The sequence below is a fragment of the Carex rostrata genome, chromosome 35 (genome assembly GCF_964058835.1).
Source record: "Carex rostrata chromosome 35, lpCarRost1.2, whole genome shotgun sequence".
In the NCBI taxonomy this organism is placed as follows: domain Eukaryota; kingdom Viridiplantae; phylum Streptophyta; class Magnoliopsida; order Poales; family Cyperaceae; genus Carex; species Carex rostrata.
The window spans coordinates 3,377,583-3,399,022 of NC_135952.1; the positions used below are offsets into that span (position 1 = coordinate 3,377,583).

The 21,440-nt window shown below is 32.7% G+C and overlaps 1 protein-coding gene across 1 annotated transcript; it reads right to left on the reverse strand.

Annotated features, from left to right (window-relative positions):
- Positions 1 to 7,301: 7,301 nt before the first annotated feature.
- On the reverse strand, positions 7,302 to 9,873 carry LOC144549618 (brassinosteroid LRR receptor kinase BRI1-like). Its single transcript, XM_078298393.1, has one exon. The coding sequence runs from the start codon at positions 9,720 to 9,722 to the stop codon at positions 7,485 to 7,487; it is 2,238 nt and encodes a 745-aa protein (XP_078154519.1). The 5' UTR covers positions 9,723 to 9,873; the 3' UTR covers positions 7,302 to 7,484.
- Between the last annotated feature and the right edge of the window lie 11,567 nt (positions 9,874 to 21,440).

Consider the following 21,440-nt stretch of genomic DNA (forward strand, 5'->3'; position numbering starts at 1 on the left):
ATACCAAACATAATTTTTCTAAGATAGGGAAAAATAAGCAAATTGTGATGAATGTTTCTTTTTCTGCGTTTTTTATATCATTAACACTTTACAGTACTTTCTTAATTGTGATTTGAACTTGGAAAAGAAAAACGAATTGAGATCGAACAAACGGGACAATAGACGATTACATTTATATTCTGTTTTGATATTGTATATTTCTTGCTCTTATATTTATTTTATTTTTTAATGTCATTAAGTTATTTGTTTAAATTATGTTATTGCAGAAACACAACCAAATTGAATTTGTCAAGTGAGGGGCTAGAAAACAAATTTATCGGAATATGATTCAGATAAAAATTTTAAGTTAAGGATTCAATCTTAATAATTATAATAATTATAATACTAGTATCATGCCCGTGCGTTGCAACGGGGACATATTATAATATTGAATAGAACATGAAGAGATTTTTTATTTGACATTCACACAAAAAAAAAATTAAATAAAAATAAAAGACAAATAAAAAGAAAGTAATCTAAATAATAAATAACAATCAAAGAAAGAACAACAAATGAAAAAAAAATCAAATATAACATAAAAAAAATCTTGAAGTGTCATTGCGATTTAATATCTAATTTTCTCCACAACTAAGACATGTTATTAACCGATTTTGAGGAGAAATGATATGTAAAGAAACAAAATTGGAAAATATATGATTAAATGATTTTCTCTACATATGTATTCTTGATGAAAATTAATTTAACAATGAAATTTCTTTACATATCATCTGTCTACACGAAGTTCTAGATATTTTTTTATTTTAAAGATATGATTGTTTCTATCAGCACAATATTTGTTATTCATCTATTCACAAAGATATAGTAGCTCTAAACAAAATTCGAAAAGATATGATTATTTCCATTTTCATTGTCAAAACTATTGAGGAAGAGAATAAATGAAACAAAGGGAATGGAGAAATAAGGAAATAATATAATTTGCAAGAATCAAAGATACTTGTAAAGAAAAATAAGGAAACATATTGCTTGAGATTTATTCAATTTTAATGTGATGAACCATGTAGTAGTTTGTGTAGCAAGTATGTTTTTAACTAAATTTAGATTTCAATACATAAAATAGATGTATTTAATCAAAAAAAGACAAATTATGTGATGAAGAGTTGATATTCAATTCGAAAATTCATCTTTCAGTCTCAGTCATTGGTGGATCAGGACAACTGCGTGCATAATATAAGAATGGAGATATTTTTATTATTCTTTGATATTTCATCTATGTTTTTCAAGAACAACAAATGTTATATATAAAAAGAAAAAATATTTTTTTACAGAAATTTATTATTTGACTTGTTTCCTATTAAAAACACTATGAGTGATTCATTTTTAATATAAAGGGTTCAAACGATATCTTTTTTATACACTTTTATCTCTGAAAATCTTTGCGTTCCTAGCTTTCCACATGTTCCAGTAAGCGCAAAGATTTTTTTTTTTCAACATAGTCGCTCTCTCTCATTTTCCTCTCTTCTGAATTTTTTCTTCCCTTGAAACTTTCAGTCTTTCACTGCAACTATATGAGTGTACCCAATTAAAAGGGGTCCGCATCAATATTCCCCACGCAGTGGACTTATCAAACATTTAGCTTTGTCCGAGCTCTATTGCAGTTGAATCTAATTAATTGATTTAGATGTTTGATTGCTACTTCAATTTAAAAGGCATACATTATGTTACTTGTTTTATCCTCCTTATTTTGTTTTACATCTAGTTTCATTGTTTAAATAATAATTTAAATTAATTTGTTGGAATAAGAGAGCAATTTAGACATACATTTTTGCCGATGACAGTAGACTCTATAGACAGAGTAAGTCTGAAGTAAACTAATTGTATAAAAAAGAAATTTAACTTGTTCTAGTGCATTTTACAAGATGATCCTAGTGTTTTACATTTTTATCTCCGCAATCAAACATACTTGCTATTTAAATTTAGGCATAATTAAATTGCTTACTCTATTTCATGTTTTACATCCTCATTTGAAACAACTTGAACCATTTAACTATTAGAAGGAACACAAACTCCTTTCTAATTTTTTTGTGGATCGGTTTCGCTCTGAAGCGTAACACCTTAGCTTAATATAATATGGAGAACAGAGAGGGGACAAGAAGGACTCCAATTCTCCAAACTATATCAACAGGTTACAACCTGAGCTCTAATACCATGTCAAAAATTAAAGATTAAAGAACACAGCACTCTCACCAACCCTCCATTTTCTTTATTTCATAATAATTTTTCTAAGTTACATACACGGTTCTTTATATAGCTTTCTAGCATGCTTGATTAGCTTGATTGCTATCAACGCATTAATTAGACAATATGGAGAAATATTACACCTTGATACCCTATCTAATCATTAAAGGAAATACAAAAGCATTCCAGGAAATACAGGAAATACAACAAAAAAAGGAAATATAATATTTGTTGATATTTAGAAGCTTTTCATGGATCAGAATTATTTTTTTCCTGATTTCGCCCTTCTGGATCCGGTGTGCCACCTATGCTACGTACAGCTTGGAATTTCAACAGTTAAATAACTCACCATGGAACTTGGTGAGCTTAAGAACACCTTATTCATACTCGATATAAGAGTAGAACTAGAGTGTTCTTAAGTCCACCAAGCACTTTTGTGAACTCAACTCTAAAACCTATTGAATTGACTTCATACGACGAATTCAAACCATTGAAATCCTTCTACATTATGAGTGATCCATCTCCATGCAAAAAAAATTAATTTTAAATTAATTTTTGTATAGAATACAGTGGTCAAAAGGCGTTCAAAAAATGAATGCATTAAAATTAATTTATAAACTTTCTAATTTTGACCACTTGACTTTATACTAAATTAATTCAAAATTTTAAAATTTTGACATGTAGATGCATCACTCACAAGGTAGAAGGAATTCAACGGTTTGAATTAGTTATTCGAAGCCAATTCAATAATTTTAGAGTTGAGTTCACAAAGAGCCTTGGTGAACTTAAGAACACCCCAGTTCTATTGAAAAATTGTTAATGCCTTTTTTTCATTAATTCCCTAAAAGAATCACAGAGATTAGAAAATGGTCTTGAGTTCACAAAGAGCCTTGGTGAACTTAAGAACACCCCAGTTCTATTGAAAAATTGTTAATGCCTTCTTTTCATTAATTACCTAAAAGAATCACAGAGATTAGAAAATGGTCTTAATTTATATGCTCTGTTTTTTTCACCACCGGATTGATCTCATAATAAGATGCACGTCAGTGCTCTGTTTCTCGCACAGAATCGTGATTTTTAATTGAAAACCATCAAGTAAGAGGTCACCACATTTTAGCCTCTGATTCGTCTCTAACGTACATAGAACGCTCCTTGCGAAAATGTGCTTTTCGGCGAATCAATCTGAGCCGTCAATCCAGATCCCCAACGTCTCAAACTAAAAAATGGTTGCTGGAATAAATTTTTTTAAAAATATAAGACAAAATAACCAGGTTGGCAAAAAAATTTGAGAAAAACTATAACAACCAAAAAGTAACTTGGATTTATTCCCTGTTATGAAGAAAATTTAAAGAATTTTTGTCTATTTTATTACTTGTTACACAGATTTTCCGGAATTAAAAAATACAAAAAAATACAAAAAGCAAATTCAGGCTGACAAAATAAGGGGAAAAAAAATTAGAACTTCCAAAATTAATTACCTACTTTTTTTTTATACTCTTTCCCTATTTTTTGCATTTTACATAAAATAAAAATAATGAAATGTAAGCACTGTGAAGCACGTCTAAACATGTGCAACCAATTCATGCCGTACCACGGTTTAACTAATTTGAATCATATCGGCATGGCACGACACGTCTCCATAACACTATCTTTCCTTTCCCTCTAACACCCTGTTTGGATGGAGAGTAGAGGAAGGAATTGGAGGTAAAGAATAGAAGGCAATGAAATGGAATAAAAAGGAATATTAACATATTTAATCTTTTTGTGTTTGAATGATTAATAAAATAAAGTAAATTTAACTTTCCTTTCCGCTTTATTTCTTGTTTGGTTCATTAAAATTTAGGAGATTAATGAGAAATTCGGTGACTGTTGTAACCTACAACTTGTAGGTTTGAGAAAAAAAATTTTGTATGAGAATTATATATGTAAGATATAGGATTGGACATTTGTGTCATTTTTTTTATAAATATTTGTAACAAAATTTATTTCCATCCATTACACTTCAATTTGGGAGGAAAACCGATTCTATAAATTATAATAACACAAAGTTAAACTCTCCACCTCCTGTAACCTTTTACCTCCGACATAATTTTATCAACCAAACACGATTCAACGGAAAAAAAAAATTTCCTTTCCATTCCCTCCCTCCCTCTACTCGCCATCCAAACAAGGTGTAAGAGTGCTAATTTTCTTTCCATGGCAGGCCTTTACCTTGGGTCCACCAACACCAGCAGGGTTGATATCTATCTAATGGCTGTAAAAAAAGAAAAGGTTGATAAGAGGAACAAGCCAGCAATGAAATAAGAGAAGGAAAATGGAGTCAGCAACTCATCGTGTTGTTAATTTAGTACAAAACACTGTCAATTAATCAGCACATGAAAGGAGCCGTTTGACTGGGTCTGGTAAAGCTTTGGGAAGGAAGAAATAGATGCACACATAAACATTGTATATAATATATCTGCTGGTAAAGCTTGAATATAGCCAAGAATCAAGTCAATGCACGAGTCCCTTCTTCAACCTTAAAATAGATACAAGTCCCTTTCTCATTATTTTTAAAGGGAGAATTTCATATATACTACTCTAAAATTGTGAAATTATGTATTTACCATCGAAATTTCTATAATTACGTATTTACTATCTAAAAATCTAATAACTCACATATTTACCCAATTAATTAATAAATGAGATTAATTAAGTTTAATGTTATATAAAGAAAGGATCGTTTAATTAGGATCATTAGGTCTTAGTCATATGGTGACTTTTGAATAAACTAATTTCAATTATGATAAAATGATCACGTAAGTCACGTTTAATCACAGCACATTTGAACACGGCGTGACTCACATGACGTGACCATTCGCATGCTGAAACCACTCCTTAATAAATATTTTGGACACGACCACATATTTTCCACTCTAGACTACAATATCACAAACCTTATCCATCAGGCACCTACATTTTTCTTATTTATTTTGATGGATAATGTAAGCTCCGGCCATTTTTATTAATACTAAAAAAAAAAAACATTTTTACCAAAATAACCAGAAAATTAGTTTTTTTTTAAATCTAACCAGACCGCCAGGATCACTGGCGGTCCAGTTCCATACCAGACCGCCAGGACCCTGGGCGGTCCAGTAGGGACCAGACCGCCAGCGTTCTGGGCGGTCTGGTTTTTTTTTTTATTTATTTTTTTTATTTTTTTTATTTTTTTTTTCTTAATATTTTCATTTGTGAAGTTTTAGTTTTTTTTGCTTAGAGTATTTGCCAAAAAATAACGTCATTTAGGGAGAACCCCTGAGCATCCGAAGCATCAGAATTAAAAAAAAAACATCGTTTAGTGCCTCAAAAATGCAGTTTAAGTTTTAGTACAACGATCGGTATTTTGTTTAGTTAAAAGCCTAAGAGATTATTCAAGAATTATCTATAAACAGCCGACACTAAAGCTAAAAAAAATTCTCAGTTATTAGTGTCGCCTATTTATAAACAGCCGACAGTAAAGCTAAAAAAATTTCATTTTAAGTCCCGCGCACCTCTTTCAAACGCACGCCTAGGGTTTAAAACATAGCATTCACTTCGCTTCACGCTTCTCTCCGATCTGATCTTCTCAAACCAAAACCAGAAGATGTGATGCAATATGGTCCTGCGCATGCTTCACGAAAAGGGGCGTAACTTTTGATCCGTCCGTCGGATCGGGCTAAAATTTTGACTGGAACTCCACAGCCCAAAACCGGATCAGAAACCAATCTATAGATTCGTTTCACCCATTTTCGGGCTCAGATTCGCGATCCGAGCCTTCCTTCATGGACTTTTGGACCTTTCTTTATAATTTTAGAGTTTTTAGGGTCTTTTATGTTTTTTTTTATGTATTTTATGTTTTTTTTATGTCTTTTATGTTTTTAGGGTTGCGTCACTTTTTGCCCATTTTATGTATTTTCTGATTTTAATTCTGATGCTTCGGATGCTCAGGGGTTCTCCCTAAATGACGTTATTTTTTGACAAATACTCTAAGCAAAAAAAACTAAAACTTCACAAATGAAAATATTAAGAAAAAAAAATCAGATCTCTCTCTTAAAAAAAAAAAAAAAAAAAAAAAAAAAAAAAAAAAAAAAAAAAAAAAAAAAAACCGGACCGCCCAGAACGCTGGCGGTCTGGTCCCTACTGGATCGCCCCGGGTCCTGGCGGTCTGGTATGGAACTGGACCGCCAGTGATCCTGGCGGTCTTGTTAGATTTAAAAAAAAACTAATTTTCTAGTTATTTTGGTAAAAATATTTTTTTTTTTGGGTATTAATAAAAAGAGGAGGGTTCAAATGCACCCAAATTTTTGTGCACCCAAATGCACCCTATCTTTCAAATTCTTTTTCTCCATTTTCAAAGTCCGAATAGTCAATCCGAACCGTTAGATGCGATCTACATATTAAGATGTGCTTGGAGACCAAATTTTACATTTTTTAAATTTTTTTTTACTATTTATTAAGCCACTTTGAAAATCGCTGATTTTACATTTTCTGGACCATTGGATCAGCGATTTTCAAAGTGGCTTAATAAATAGTAAAAAAATTCCAAAAAATGTAAAATTTGGTATCCAAGCACATCTTAATATGTAGATCGCATCTAACGGTTCGGATTGACTATTCAGACTTTGAAAACAGAGAAAAAGGATATGGTGCATTTGGGTGCACCAAAATTTAGGTGCATTTGAACCCTCCTCTAATAAAAATGGCCGTGTAAGCTCGATCAAACCTAATAAATAATTCATGGGCCAGATATGGGGCAACCTTGAAATAAGTTGCCGTTTATTTGGGCCTTAAGCCCATAACTTCGACTTTCCTATCAGGAATACACAAGTTTCTACTGCTAAGGCTCTCTGTTTTTGCCAGTTGCCACTTTTTTATTTCCTTTTTTTTTTTTGTCAATACGTACATTTTCTTCGTTTTTGGTTTCAAAATTCAAACCATCAATTATGATCATTTCGTCTTTTTTATACTCGTAGCAGACAGGAAGTATGACCCTACCATATATATATATGGATGCACAAATGAACAAAAAAAAACAGAGAGAAAAAGAATGAAAGAAACATGATACAACCCCTTTGACAAAGAATAAAACCAATTATTCATATATGAAATTTGTAATTGAAACTTAAATTAATAACTCCAAAACATTTAATGAGGTATACAAATCAGATTTCATCCAAACACATCTCCCAACATAGCACTTGCAGATAGTTCCATCCAAGACAAATGCTAACTTATCGCAGAAATTGACCAATTATAAACCCAATTATCGAGAAGATGAAGATCAGTAACCCTAGTGCAATCCACCAGCCCTGAGAAGATCTATAATTTGTTGATGACTGCTGAGGCACATCCCCTGTTGGAATGGACCAATCATTACAAGGTGGCAATGGTAACCCGCAAAGACCTGAATTATTCTCAAAAACATATTTGGGGAATGTAATCAAAGAACCCAATTCGGGTATGGGCCCGCTTAGCCGGTTATTTGACAGATCCAATGTTGTCAAGGATAATACCGAAAAGGATGAGGGTATGCTACCTTCAAAAGTATTATGCGATAAATCGAGCAATGTTAAGTGGATCAGGCCACCTAGTTCTTGTGGCAAAGGTCCTGATAAGTGATTGTGCTTTAGATTCAAGACCACTAAATTTTTCATTGCAGAAATCTCTATTGGTATTGGTCCCTCGAGCTGGTTGTATGACAAATCAAGAAAAATCATTGATGCCTTATTTGTATATCCATAATAAATGCCAGTGACAACAAAATTAACTCTAGTGAAATTACAATACTGTTTACTTGGTAAGCGCATTAAGTCGTCCATTCGGATCCCATCAAATTCCAAAATACTTCCTTCACTATGACATTGACTATTTTCGGGGTTTGCGAAGGCAACATACGGCCGAGATTCCAGTGATTTTTCCAACACAATCTTACCAGACTGTTTAGCTAAACTGGATGGAATAGACCCGTTAAGTTGGTTGGTGTTCAAATCTAAAGATAACAGGTCCTTACAATTTCCAAGCTCAGGTGGTATTGACCCAATAAAGGAATTGTTTCGAAGTGATAAAATAACAAGCTTTTCTAGCTTACCAATCCAAATTGGTATCGACCCCGTAAGCCGGTTGCTTGTGAGAGAAATCCAGTTAAGGCTGGTGCAGTTAACTAACCCATCAGGTATTGCACCGGTTAGGTTATTGTAGTCCAAAAGTAAGTTTTGGAGTGACTTGAGGGATGAGAGCTCAGCTGGTATCTCACCATGCAAATTATTTTGCCACATTATGAGATCCTTTAAGTTGGAGAGGGACCCTAGAGAATTAGGTATGGACCCGAAAAAAAAGTTCAAGCTCAAATCAAGTGAGACCAAGTTGGTACAGTTGCAAAGTGAATCGGGTATAGACCCAATAAAATAGTTATCCTGTAAGTATAACACTTTCAAGCGTGAGACACTGTAAGTGCACAATGGACGTGGTATTGGGCCTGAGAACCTGTTTGCACTAAGATCCAATAACTCAAGACTTGTAAGCTTTGAAATAGATTTGGATAAATTACCATTGAAGTTATTAAATGCCAACTCTAGAACCCGGAGTCTGGGCATTGCAACCATGGATAACATGGGGAATACACCAGAAAAATTATTCTTGGAGAGGCTCAGATTGACGAGATTCGTGCATACCTCTATGTCAGGTGGGGCCATACCGGTAAAATGGTTAGATGAGAGGTTTAGATAAGTTAATTTTAGACAACCTGAGAACGTACCAGCCGGTATGGTACCAATGAATTGATTGGAAGATAGGTCAAGATATTGCAAAGAGGTGCAATTGGTAATTTGTGGTATGGTCCCTTTAATGGTGTTATTGGAGAGGTCTAGATGTTTCAGTAACCAAAAGTTAGAGAATAGCCACTGGATATCTTGGTTGGTTGTGATCTTGTTGGTGGAGAGATCAAGCATCTTCAGGCGGGTGAAAACGGGAGAGGAGTGATTGAAGGCTTGGTCAATGTAGTTATTGGAGAGGTTGAGCGACTCAAGAGAATGACAGGAGGCCGCCAGAGAAACCGTATCATAGATAGACCCTCGAAGGTTGTTACTGGATAGGTCCAGTTCTTTGAGTTGCATGGTGCAGTTTGCAAGGGATGAGATGGATCCATTGAGATTGGTAGAATGGAGAGAGAGCGATTCTAAGCTGCCAAGAGAGAGGAGGTGAGCTGAGACTGAATTGAAGTCTGCTTCGAGTGGTTGCTCTCGAATGGTCAGAGAGGACACTTGGCTTCCTTTACATGTTACGCCTTGAAATTCACACACTCCATGCATATAGTTCCAGTTGGATAACAAATTAGGATTTGGGAGAGAATTCTTGAATGAAATTAGAAGATCAATATCTTTGGCCATTGCTGATAATACAAAGAAGAATAGAAGATGCGAAAGACAGCACAGTGTAAGTGTAACCATTGTATGTTGCACTCTTTTTGTCATGTCTCTAATGCTGGTTGTGTTATTCTGTTCTGATTCATATCTGTTGCAACTTGCAAAGCTTCAATTTCAAGTGAAAGAGAGAGACAGAGAGAAAGAGAGAGAGAGAGAGAGAGAGAGAGAGAGTTTGGCAGCTGCTGCCAATATTTCAAAAGCGAGAGAGAGAGAGAGAGAGAGAGGAGAGAGAGAGAGCAAGGGAGAGAGAGAGTGCTATATTTTTCCATGATATAAACTGATTCTTAGTTCTGTCTTCTTCAGTGGCTCAATTCAACCGTTACCACGAACTTTGATCAATTTTCTATGTGGAAAAAGTCAAGAGTTTTGGCTAGTTGTTTATTTTGTGCACAATTGGCAGTTAAATATCAACACAAAGAATAAATGAAAGATAAAATACCAAATACCAATACTCAGTGGTTCAATCAACACTATTTCTTTCTTTTGTCCTGTTTTTGTTGTGAGGAGCTTGGTAAAAATTCCGATAGCATCCAACATGACACATCTTGAAAAATGGGAGGTAACGTTAGTTTTCTTGTAGTGTCTCCTTATGGTTTTAAGTGGACAGAAATGCTACAGTTTTAACATAATTTTCTCTGGTCAAAAGATCGAGCACGCCTTCACCACTGATTCCATATCTTCTTAGGAGGACTAGGAGGTGTGGAGTAGAAAGATAGGAAACGTACGTCCACAAAAAACAAAGGAAAACGACTCTAAGTCTTTGCAAAAAAATTTGACTTGTAGGATCAAAACGACTCTAAGTCTGCAAAATTTTGATTTTTTGAGGCACTCTACAAGTACCAAAATATAAAACAGATGAAGTGTAGAGTTGAAGTGACAGGGGCGGATCCAGGATTTTCGTCGGGGGTTTGGGGGAGGGGGGATCGGTGGGAAAAAAATAAATCAAACTGGGTTTAGTGATAATTGAGTGCTAATTGAGTGCAGTTGGAACAGCAGATTCAAAAGCTCTTGATGACTTGATGCCAAGCAGATAAATTAGGGTTTGCAATTTTATAGATTTATCTTGATCGATAATGAATCATGTGTTCCGATAATTAATGTTTGTTTAATCTGATTTATTAATGTAATTTGAGCAATATAGGCTGTCATTATTTTGAGCAATAACTATTAACTGTAATGGACGTATACCATTTGTTACTGGAGCTGCATGCTGCATTAATTTGTCAGTATTTCTTTCTTTAAAAGTGCATTTCTTATTTGGAATTATATGTTTGTGGAGTCTCTGCATGGTTCAAAAAATTAATAATGAGATTGCTGCCATCCCTAGCCTGGCATCATGCAGCTATCGATCTCAGAACTCAAGAGCTAGAATCGAGACTAGAAACATGAAATCAATTTGATGGAATGTGATTAAAGAACAAGAAGAAGAAAATATATATATATAAAAAAAAAAAAAAAAGCGCCACTGAGATCGAGCTTCTATGTGCTGACAGGAATGAAGAAGTCAGCCACCTTTGCTTCTGTCTAGTATATCTGCAGCAAAATTAATATTAGAAAGGGTAAATAAGGCCATGCCAACCAGCACAACTCCAGCTATCAAAACTTTGAAAATTTCCATTGTTTATTAAAAAATCTGCATCCAAATAAAAGGTTAATTTTTTTTTTTAATTGGCTTGTTAGCAGAAATAATTTTTTGGTCCTCATAAAATTTCTTTTATGCAAACAATAACTACAAATTTAATAATGTTTCACTAATAAAGGAGATTCAGAACAAAAATGAAGAAATTAATGCTATGCTATCCTCACAAATAAACACATAATGCAACACAGAATGGCTTTTCAAATCTCATCAATTAAACTGGAAACACATTTTTCTGTAATTAATAAGCAGAACAGAAAAGGTAGAAAAATAAAAATAAAGTGAAAACCATACAACCTAAAATAAAATTCATTACTCCTAAAAACTTTATTTTAACAAAAAAGATGTCCGATAGACAATTTATTATTATTTTAACAATACAACTAAAAGCTTCAAAATATAGAAAAATCATTTAAATTAATCATAGTTAACAAAACTTAATAAATTTGTCTACAAAAATTTGGTAAAAGTAAAACTTCAATACACAATAAAAATAAAATAAATAATTTGAAACTGTTTGAAAAATAAAAGTAACAAAAAAAATTAAATTCCATCTGAAAAAAATGTTAGATAGCAAAATCAATTTACTAAGCTACTTAATTAGATCGCATATTAAAGTTTATATGATAAATTTTTTTAGACCATAGCACGAAACCTTATGTTATCCATAGCACTTAAACTTTACTCTTTTATAATTGCTTATATAATAATCATAATTTTTGGGTTTTTCAAAAAAAAAAAAAAATTTAATTACTTGGTAAACAACAAATTAAAGTATAAATTGTGTCTTATTCAAACTTGATAATACTGAGCAACCTACTTATATATTGCGCTATCTATACTTGTTAATTTGTTGATTTGAGTTTGATGGATTTCATGCATGTTTGTCTCATCAGTTTTAAGATCTGTATGTGTGTTAGATTTGTACGAATAATAAATTGGACACACATAATGAGTTAATATCCATCAACTTCAACTTTGAGACTACCTCCATCTTTTCTTTGATGTATCATATATTTTGGTTTATTCTTTCAATCATTTCATACTTGCCTCAGGATTGAAAAATGTACAATTTTTCTAATTAACAGCTAACAAAATCTTAGTTTATGTATGGTTTAAATAATTATGGACTAAAATGCCCTTGTTTCAATTAGCGTATTTTTTTTCTTTTATGTTAGAATTCATTTTTTTAACAAGATAATGCAATCTTATTATTTTATGTCCATAGACACACCCCTTGCAATTTGTAGACACGGATAAAGATTGTATACTTTTATTGTTTTTATTTTTATTTCATAAGTACAATTTACATGATTTATACAAAATGCCTTTAGAACTTTCGTACACAGCTCACAATAAATCTTCCTAAATATTCTATCAAATTTCTTGATATCACAGTGTTTAGTCTTCCCAAATTCTGAAAGGGATTTCACGAGATAGTTGAGCTGTGCCTTCAGATAAAAAATTTTAAGTTAAGGATTCAATCTTAATAATTATAATATATTTTTATTATTCTCTCATATTTCATCAATGTTTTTCAAGAACAACAAATGATATATATAAAAAGAAAATTATTTTTTTACCGATATTTATTATTAGACTTGTTTCCTATTTAAAACACTATGAGTGATTCATTTTTAATATAAAGGGTTCAAACGATATTTTAATCAAGATTAACATGCTACAAGTTTCATATATGTGCATATATGAGTACCTATCACAACAAACTTCATTAGTCATCTATTTTGCATTGCTTCTCTCCAAAGCTGTTTTTTAAATGAAGAAGTTTGAATTTTTAGTTCAGGATAGAAGTTAAAAGCTGTTTTTTCATGTGGGTTTTCTTTTTCTTGGGTGCACATAAGTACATTGGCTGCTATTTTTGTTTCATAATGGAAAAAGTGTTATAATTTGAGATTTACAGTAGCTAGTTCAGAACAACATGGAATACACTTTTGGTTTGATATTCTTATTATTAGCAATCTCAAAATTTTAATGAACTACAGTTGATTATATATGTTACAATTAATTATTATATAGGCAAACAACTTGATGCATATATTGTCTAAAATAGATGTTATATTTCTTATCTAATCCAAATCGCTTGATTGATGATGAACGACTGAGATTAAATTTTTTAAATCCATTCTATATCCTTATTTTTTTCAACACAGTCGCTCTCTCTCATTTTCTGCTCTTCTGATTTTTCTCTTCCCTTGAAACGTTCAGTCTTTCACTGCAACTATATGAGTGTACTCAATTAAAAGGTGTCCGCATCATTCCCCACGCAGTGGACTTATCAAACATTTAGCTTGTCTGAGCTCTATTGCAAGTTGAATCTAGTTAATTTTTTAGATGTTTGATTGCTACTTCAATTTAAAAGGCATACATTATGTTACTTGTTTTACCTTATTTTGTTTTACATCTAGTTTCACTGTTTAAGTAATGATTTAAATTAATTTGTTTGAATAAGAGAACAATTTAGAAATAAAGTTTGCCGATGACAGCGGACTCTATAGACAGAGTAAGTCTGAAGTAAACTAATAGTATAAAAAAGAAATTTAACTTGTTCCAGTGCATTTTACAAGATGATCCTACTGTTTTACATTTTTATCTCCATAATCAAACATAGTTGCTATTTAAATTTAAGGAGAATAGTAAAAGATAGAAAAGTAAATCTATATCTATGACAATTCTACATGAATGTAGTCAAGTCAATCAAGACTTGACCTGGACCCATTTTTTTTAGCATTAAGAATATTTGTATTTGTCACATCAAAATTTGAAAAATTTACCAAAAGAACATTGACTTCAGCGTATAATTAATTACCTTTACTAATAAACGATTTAAGAAAATTCAAAGTCTCCCCAACAAGTAGGTACGGTATCTTAGTAGTTAGTTCCTAGTTTTAAAGGTAAAGCCCATCCCATCTCCGAAAAAGTACATCAAAATTGAGGGAAAAAAGAATCATAATCTCAGGTATAGTATTTGTTTCAGTCCCAGTTCAATTTTACCTAACCTCTGCAAATTTAATCTCAAACAATCTAGGAACTAGTGTATTTGATACCTTGATATACTTTGCCATTTGTTATCTCCAAACCAACTAAATATCTACTACAAAATGGAGAACTTTGATGGTAGTTTTATCCCTGGGTTTAATCATACTTATATTTGCAAATCATTTCTATATCAGTGCATGGCAAATGGCAATTTGTGGCCTGCCTTATCCGTGGTATCATACAATGAACTACAGTTGATTATCTTACAATTAATTATTATATAGGCAAACAACTTGATGCATATATTGTCTAAAATAGATGTTATATATCTTTCTTATCTAATCCAAATAACTTGATTGATGATGAACGACTGAGATTAAAATCCCTTCTATATCCTTATTTTTTTCAAAACAGTCGCTCTCTCTCATTTTCCCCTCTTATGATTTTTCTCTTTCCTTGAAACTTTTAGTCTTTCACGGCAACTATATGAGTGTACCCAATTAAAAGGTGTCCGCATCATTCCCCACACAGTGGACTTATCAAACATTGAGCTTTGTCTGAGCTCTATTGCAGTTGATTCTAGTTAATTGATTTAGATATTTGATTGCTACTTCAATTTAAAAGGCATACATTATGTTATTTGTTTTATCTTCCTTATTTTGTTTTACATCTAGTTTCACTGTTTAAATAATGATTTAAATTAATTTGTTTGAATAAGAGAGCAATTTAGAAATACATTTTTTTGCCGATGACAGTGAACTCTATAGACAGAGCAAGTCTAAAGTAAACTAATTGTATAAAAAAGAAATTTAACTTATTCCAGTGCATTTTACAAGATAATCCTACTGTTTTACATTTTTATCTCCGCAATCAAACATAGTTGCTATTTAAATTTAAGGAGAATTAAATTGCTTACTCTATTTCATGTTTTACATCCTCATTTGAAACAGCTTCAATCATGGTATAATTATTTCGTCCGAAAAGTAAATCTATATCTATGACAATTCTACATGAATGTAGTCAAGTAAATCAAGAAGAAATTGAATAGAGAGCAAAATAACTTGACCTGGACCCATTTTTTTTAGCATTAAGAATATTTATATTTGTCACATCAAAATTTGAAAAATTTACCAAATCAAAATTTGAAAAGTAGGCTCCAAATTTACCAAGCCAAGCGGTTAAGAAATGATAAAAAAACGAATGCATTAAAATTAACTTAAAAAACATTCCACATTTGATCACTTGACTTGATATTAAATAAATTCAAAAAATTATAAATCTTGCATGGAAATTAACACACTACCTATGAAGTAGATCGCTTTTGAACGTAGTTTGAAGACGATTCAATGTGAAAATTTTAATGATTATCTTACAATTAATTATTAGGCAAACAACTTGATGCATATATTGTCTAAAATAGAGGTTATCTTTCTTATCTAATCCAAATCGCTTGATTGATGATGAACGACTGAGATTAAAATCCCTTCTATATCTTTATTCTTTTCAACACAGTCGCTTTCTCTCATTTTCCCCTCTTCTGATTTTTCTCTTCTCTTGGAACTTTCATATGAGTCTACCCAATTAAAAGGTGTCCGCATCATTCGCCACACAGTGGACTTATCAAACATAGGTAACAATTAATAATAATAATAAGTTAATAACAATTAATAAAAAGTTATTATTAGTATTATTAGTATTATTATTATAAATAAAAATAAAAATAATTATATAAAACTACTAAGAGTACTCAAACAAGATAAAAAATATTGAAAAATATTTGTATCACACTCAAACTCTTACGTTCAAATCCTAATTGAACTTGCAATATTGAAAGACCGATCCATTAGGTTGGTCTTGTTTGGGTAATAGGGAGGCCCGTCAATTAATTTGGGCTATTAAAGCTTGAATTGGGCCATCAATCAGGCTAAGTGTGACACAGGTTGGCAAAAAAAAAGTGAGAAAAACTATAACAACCAAAAAGTAGCTTGGATTTATTCCCTGTTATGAAGAAAATTTGAAGAATTTTTGTCTATCCTATTACTTGTTACACAGATTTTCCAGAATTAAAAAAAAATGCAGAAAGCAAATTCAGGCTGACAAAATAAGGGGAAAAAAATTTAACCTGAATTAATTACCTTTTTTTTTTTATACTGTTTCCCTATTTTTTGCATTTTACATAAAATAAAAATAATCAAGTGTAAGCTTTGTGAAGCACGTCTAAACACGTTCAACCAATTCATGCCATGTCACGGTTTAACTAATTAACTTGAATCATATCGGCATGGCACGACACGTCTCCACAACACTATATATCTTTCCTTTCCCTCTAAGAGTGCTAATTTTCTTTACATGGCAGGCCTTTGACCTTGGGTCCACCAGCAGGGTTGATATCTCTCTAATTAATGGTTGTAAAAAAAAAGGTTGAAAAGAGGAACAAGGCAGCAATGAAAAAAAAGAGAAGGAAAATGGAGTCAGCAACTCATCGTGTTGTTAATTTAGCTCAAAACGCTGTCAATTAATCAGCACATGAAAGGAGCCATTTAATTGACTGGGTCTGGTAAAGCTTAGGGAACGAAGAAATAGATGCACACATAAACATTGTATATATTATATCTGCTGGTAAAGCTTGAATATAGCCAATTAAGAATCAAGTCAATGCATGAGTCCCTTCTTCAACCTTAAAATAGATACAAGTCCCTTTCTCATAAACATTGTATATATTATCTTCTGGTAGAGCTTGAATATAGCCAAGAATCAAGTCAATGCATGAGTCCCTTTCTCATTATTTTTAAATTTGCTGACCTGTTGTCACTCAGCTGGCCATTTCTTAAGATACCCTAAAAATTTATTAAATAACAAACGATTTTTGAATTGGTCAAATTGACTTACATCATATCTAAACAATAAACAACACAATTAGAATTTTAACTTTCAAGTAAACTAAAGATATTATATAATTAACCACATTTTATTGAAACCAGTCCGCTCACCATCGTCATTGATTCATTTTATTGTAATAAAGAACAGGGGCGGAAGGTTATTACCTAAAGGTGGATGAGTGAACCTCAACAATTTCAAATTTTATAAGAACTTCCTAGGAAAATTACTAAATTTTTTTATTTTATATATCGCATGCAGCCTCCCCTGTGATATTGCAGAAAATTTTAGAGGGTTTATAAATAACTTCATTTGCTTTGATATGGTTTTCCAACTTATCCGATCACGTGGCTGACTAAATAAAAACATCTCACTTGAAAACTTGGAAAGTTGTTTAATATAGAAATGTACAAAATAAAATAGAAAAAGGACAACGGGCACATCACGGTTACCGAAAAAAGACTATGCACAAGTTTTGGTTATTAGGTTAATTAATTTGATGTAAAAGTTCGTATTATTTATGAACTTTGGAATACCTAATTTTGATGGAGTAGTTTACACAACTAAAGCCTTGTACCATAATTATAATACATTTTATTTGGATCTTTCTATGACGAAGGCCTTCATCTTTGAACATTTTTGAATGTTTGTAGTTAAACCCAACACTTCCCAAATTTCTATTGAGAAATTGTTAACGACTTCTTTCATTAATCCCTTAAAAAAATTACAGAGATGAGAAGATGGTCGCAATTTGTATGCTCTGTTTTTTTGCACCCCCTGATTGATCTCATAAAAAGATGCATGTCAGTGCTCTGTTTCTAGCATTGAATTGTGATTTTTAATTGAAAACCATCAAGTAAGAGGTCACCACATTTTAGACTCTGATTCGTCTCTAAGATAAATCGCTTCTTGCAAAAATGTGTTTTCCGGTGAATCAATCTGAGCTGTCAATCCAGATCCCCAACGTCTCAAACTAAAAAATGGTTGCTGGAATCAATCTGACACCTCGAAGTGCTTTAAATTGCTGGAATAAATTCAAAAAAATATAAGACAAAATAACCAAGTTGGCAAAAAAATGTGTGAAAAACAATAACAACCAAAAAGTAACTTGGATTTATTCCCTGTTATGAAGAAATTTTAAAGAATTTTTGTCTATTTAATTACTTGTTACACAGATTTTCCGGAAATAATAAAAAATAATACAGAAAACAAATTCAGATTGAAAAAATAAAGGGAAAAAAATAGAACTTCCAAAAAATGTAACCTGAATTAATTACCTATTTTTTTTATATACTCTTTCCCTATTTTTTGCATTTTACATAAAATAAAAATGGTCAAGTGTAAGCACTGTGAAGCACGTCTAAACACGTGCAACTAATTCCGGTGTAACTAATTTGAATCATATCGGCATGGCACGACACGTCTCCATAACACTATCTTTCCTTTCCCTCTAAGAGTGCTAATTTTCTTTCCATGGCAGGCCTTTACGTTGGGTCCACCAGCAGGGTTGATATCTATCTAATGGCTGTAAAAAAAAAGGTTGAAAAGAGGAACATGAACAAAATTGAACTATAATGAATCTTCCAAACTTACTAAGTTGCATACACAATGAATTTCCTAAACTTAATCTGAACAAAATTTAACCCATATGCTTGGGTTAGAGTTTCTAAATGACTAGGATTGATTGTTTTGTTGTCTGCTGATGTTAGGCGTTTTTGTTGTTGGCTGCTGTTTGTTTTTTATGTTTCAGTTCTACTCTTTGGGCGTTTGTTTGCCTAGGGTTGTTCCTATGGACGAGCTTTTTTGGTTTTTTGTTTGTTTGTTTTTTGATACAAACTGTATGAGTTTCCTTCTCCAATTATTTGGAGATTGGAAAACAAACAATTTTATGGTTTCTAATGAAATCGGTGGGTAACCACTTTTTCAAAAAAAAAAAAGGACTATGTACAGGGTCACAAAATTGTTATTTTCTTTTATTTTTGGCAATACATTTTCTTCGTTTTTGGTTTCAAAATTGAAACCATCAATTATGATCATTCCATTTTTTTCATTATGTTTCTTTTACTTGTAGCAGACAGGAGGAGGTATGATCCTACTATATGAATGCACAAATGAACAAAAAAGAAGACAAAAGGAAAGAAAGAAACATGATATAACCCCTTTGACAAAGAACAAAAAGAATAAAACCAATTATTCATATATGAAATTTGTAACTGAAACTTAAAAGTAATAACTCCAAAACATTTAATGAGTTGTACAAATCAGATTTCATCAAAGCATATCTCCCAACATAGTACTTGCAGATAGATCCATCCAAGACAAATGCTGACTTATCGCAGAAATTGACCGATTATGAACCCAATTATCAAGAAGATGAAGATTAGTAACCCTAGTGCAATCCACCAGCCCAGAGAAGACTCATGATTTGTTGATGACTGTTGAGGCACATCCCCTTTTGGAATGGACGAATTATTACAAGGTGGCAATGGTAACCCGCAAAGACCTGAATTATTTTCAAAAACATATTTCGGGAATGTAACCAAAGAACCCAATTGAGGTATGGGCCCCCTTAGCAGGTTATTTGACAGATCCAATATTTGCACGGATAAGTCCGAAAAGGATGAGGGTATGCTGCCTTCAAAAGTATTATGCGATAAATCGAGCGATAATAAGTGGATCATGCCACCCCATTCTTGTGGCAAAGGTCCTGATAAGCGATTGTGCTTGAGATTCAATACCATTAAATTTCCTATTGCAGAAATCTCTATTGGTATTGTTCCCTCGAGCTGGTTGTATGACAAATCAAGAAAAATTATCGATATGTTATTATTTGTATATCCATCAATATTGCCATAGACACCCTTACCCAAATAAACTCTAGTGAAATTACAATACTGTGTACTTGGTAAGCGCATTAAGTCGTATATCCGAATCCCATCAAATTCCAAAACACTTCCTTCACTATGACATTGACTATTTTCGGGGTTGTCGAAGGAAACAAACGATCGAGATTGCTGTAATTCTTTCAAAACAATCTTACCAGACTGCTTTGCTAAACTGGATGGAATAGACCCGTTAAGTTGGTTGGTGTTCAAATCTAAAGATATCAGGTCCTTACAATTTCCAAGCTCAAGTGGTATTGACCCAGTAAAGGAATTATTTCCAAGTGATAAAATAACAAGCTTTTCTAGCTTACCAATCCAAATTGGTATCGACCCCGTAAGCCGGTTGCTTGTGAGAGAAATCCAGTTAAGACTGGTGCAGTTAACTAACCCATCAGGTATTGCACCGGTTAGATTGTTGTAGTCCAAAAGTAAGTTTTTGAGTGACTTGAGGGATGAGAGCTCAGCTGGTATCTCACCATGCAAATTATTCTGCCACATTATAAGATCCTTTAAGTTGGAGAGGGACCCTAGAGAATTAGGTATGGACCCAAAAAGAAAGTTTAAGCTCAAATCAAGTGAGACCAAGTTGGTACAGTTGCAAAGTGAATGGGGTATAGACCCAGTAAAATAGTTATCCTGTAAGTATAACACTTTCAAGTGCGATACACTGTAAGTGCACAATGGACGTGGTATTGGGCCTGAGAACCTATTCGCACTAAGATCCAATGACTCAAGGCTTGTAAGCTTTGAAATAGATTTGGATAAATTACCATTGAAGTTATTAAATGCCAACTCTAGAACCCGGAGTCTCGGCGTTGCAACCATGGATAACATAGGGAATACACCAGAAAAATTATTCTTGGAGAGGCTCAAATTGATGAGATTCGTGCATGCCTCTATGTCAGGTGGGGCCATACCGGTAAAATGGTTAGATGAGAGGTTTAGATAAGTTAATTTTAGACAACCTGAGAATGTACCAGCAGGTATGGTACCAATGAGTTGATTGGAAGATAGGTCAAGATATTGCAAAGAGGTGCAATTGGTAATTTTTGGTATGGTGCCTTTAATGGAGTTATTGGAGAGGTCTAGATGTTTGGGTAACCAAAGTTTAGAGTCGAATAGCCACTGGATATCTTCGTTGGTTGTGATCTTGTTGGTGGAGAGATCAAGCATCTTCAGGTGGGCAAAAACTGGAGAGGAGCGATTGAAGGCCTGGCCAATGTAGTTATTGGAGAGGTTGAGCGACTCAAGAGAATGACAGGAGGCCGCCAGAGAAGCTGTATCATAGATGGACCCTCGAAGGTTGTTACTGGAGAGGCCCAATAAACTTGGAATATAAAATATCAAATACCCATACTCTTTCTTTCT

Bases quoted from the DNA above. Each gene is read 5' to 3' on its own strand.
- LOC144549618 (XM_078298393.1), bottom strand. From the start codon at position 9,722: ATGACAAAAAGAGTGCAACATACAATGGTTACACTTACACTGTGCTGT.